Raw genomic sequence first — 2,685 nt, 5'->3', positions numbered from 1 at the left:
AAACAAATATATATATATATATATATATATATATATATATATATATATATAATTCAAACTCTTAAAAATGCATCTAAATTAGTATTGTACCAGTACTATTAATTTAAACATTCTAGATTGTGTCACCTAATAGTATCTCATTGGTGATTGTGTTAAACAATCGAACTTCCAGGTAATACTTTTTAGTTTTTTTTTTAGAACGGCGTTTTTAGTTATGGATTTTCCCGTTTTATTTCTTAACAACATTTATTATTAAAAAAACAGAACTCAAATCTAAAAAAGGGTTAAAATAAATATTCTATTATTAAATAGTATCTCATAATACAATATAAATCAGACAAAATTGTCATTAAAAAATATTGAGTTTAAGATAGGATAAATAGCGAAATAAAAAATACAAATAAATATTTTAATGACAAAAATATGTAAAACAGTCAATAATTGAATTAAAAAAACATAAAATTTAATTTTGTTTTATAGAATTGAAATATAACAACAAAAATAAAAAAAAAAGATTATTTACTTTTTATAATTTTACATTAGTTACGTTTTAATAAAATAGAGACATGTAAAATTAATATAAATAAGACAAGGAAAGTAATATAAACAAGACAACTCGATTACAGCAGAAAAAAACCCCTGACTATATAAAAACTCAAAAAAAAAAAAAGTATAAAAGAAAACACAAGTGAATAAGTGGGGTGTTCACAGCACCCCCAGCAAGTTTGACGCTCTATTATTGTTTATTGCTTCAATATCGATGAGCCTACCACTTTAATTTGTCAAGTTATCATTAATAGGAAGATATTAAATCGATGAGCTCTGTTGTCAATCTAAAAGTATGAAATATTTAAGAAAAATGCTTGGGATACTTAGATACTCCACATACCTACTCGAAGATTAATGTATATTATGAATAGTGAACAGAGTATTATTTACATAATAGTTTTTAAAAATGATAAAAGAGACATGAGATTATAAAATTTAACTTTTCTTTGCCTCATTTTTTTTATTTCAAAGAGAAAAAAGGAAAGAAAGATCGGATTATAAAAGTATTAAAAAATTTTTTTCTAAATAGGTATAAGCATCACACATTAAAATATAACGGCGATTAAACTATTAAATACTTGCAAAAACTAGAAATTAATCATAAAGTTAGTCGATTCGTGTTGTATGTTGAATATCAAGATTGTGAATCATATGAATACTCATATGAATACTCTTGTTGTAACTTACCCAACTCATACCACTTATCCGTATTCCATGCCTGTGTTCTCGCAGAATCCAGTGCGTAGCGAATCGCTAGCGGAATTACGAAACTCATACAAAGAGGTGCTTCATCGATTGCTGCAAAAATATTTTTGGATTATTACGGATTTTATTAATTATTAAGGATTACTCGGACACCAATGGTATAATTCTACTGATTTAATATTTTTAATTATGATATCCTAAACAGAGATTTGTTTATTTTTATTGAATCTTTTCTTATTTCATTCATCTTATGTAAATAAAATAAATTAGTGAAACGCGCACTTGTAAATCGATTAAATTCTGAATTTGAAAATTTTTCTAAAAGAATTTTTACGAATTTATCAATTATATGTAAATATGTATAATATATAATAATATATTCTAGATTTAATTTTTAATAAATGTAATTTTTAGTATTTTGAATAAAAGAGTTTTAATCTTACTTTTTGAACCGCAGATACCATCTACGTTGACCGAGTTTTTGCATAAATATATGCGGAAATCTTCAGGAATATCCTTTGCTCCTGGTGGCTTATAATTCTATGAAAATAATCAAATATTTCAGCTTTAATTATATATATTTATGACAAATTCAGTGAATCGAAGTAATTGCGTCTTGACGATATTAAGTGCATCGAAATTTGATGAAGATAACGTACCCAACTTCTGTAATTTGTTAATACTCCTTTATCATCGTACACCAAATCTTCAGAAGTCCAGTATCCTATTCCCATCACGAAAGCTCCCTCTATCTGACCTATGTCAATCATCGGATTTAAGCTTCGACCTGCATCGATCATCAAATCAACCCTTCTGATAACGTGCTGACCAGTCAGGACATCGATCTCTACTTCGGCAATGGTAACACCGTAAACGGGATAAGGCTTCATCGTATCTTTCGTTGGTCCGGTCACCAACCTACCAAAGTAAATGGAATTATGTATTATATAATAATTAATTATGCATATAGCATCAAGGAATATTTTTTCCCACTATATAAATATAAAGTTCAAATCTTATTTATCGAAATCACTCCGAAAACACATAATAAATACGCTTGATACTAATTGCAGGAAATGCAAATAGAATATTTAAACTGCATTTTTTACAATATAGAATTATTTCAAGCAAAAGATAAAACAAATATTTCTTTCTGCAAGTACAGTATTTTCGAAAAGATATTAAAGTGCTTTAAGACATTGTAATAAATCACTGATGTGCTAAATAAGATATAATGACATTTACATGTAACGTGCGCATAAATCAACATCTTCTTCATACGCTTTAAAAACGAGCTCCTTCCATGTCGGATTTTGCATTTTTTCTCTTATCGGCTCGAGTTTATTTAAAATCTGTGTACAAGCTTGGATCGTTGCCTAAAATGAATACAATAATCGATGTCATTATCAAGTTTTTTTTATCATATATATA

At 26.9% G+C, this 2,685-nt stretch overlaps 1 protein-coding gene across 1 annotated transcript in view; it reads right to left on the bottom strand.

The window, feature by feature from the left end:
- Nucleotides 1-1,119: 1,119 nt before the first annotated feature.
- The window catches only part of LOC108751646 (xanthine dehydrogenase 1-like), a 12,060-nt gene continuing 10,494 nt past the window's right edge, over nucleotides 1,120-2,685 (bottom strand). The window contains exons 13-17 of the mRNA XM_018491931.1: nucleotides 2,500-2,630; nucleotides 1,914-2,172; nucleotides 1,698-1,794; nucleotides 1,237-1,347; nucleotides 1,120-1,136 (exon numbers count right to left, since the gene is read on the bottom strand). Coding sequence (XP_018347433.1) covers nucleotides 1,120-1,136; nucleotides 1,237-1,347; nucleotides 1,698-1,794; nucleotides 1,914-2,172; nucleotides 2,500-2,630 — 615 coding nt within the window. The remainder of the gene's footprint in view (nucleotides 1,137-1,236; nucleotides 1,348-1,697; nucleotides 1,795-1,913; nucleotides 2,173-2,499; nucleotides 2,631-2,685) is intronic.

Source organism: Trachymyrmex septentrionalis, unplaced genomic scaffold (genome assembly GCF_001594115.1).
Source record: "Trachymyrmex septentrionalis isolate Tsep2-gDNA-1 unplaced genomic scaffold, Tsep1.0 scaffold51, whole genome shotgun sequence".
Taxonomy (NCBI): Eukaryota; Metazoa; Arthropoda; class Insecta; order Hymenoptera; family Formicidae; genus Trachymyrmex; species Trachymyrmex septentrionalis.
Note: the sequence above shows the minus strand (reverse complement) of the source record. Positions and strands in the feature narration are given on the sequence as shown.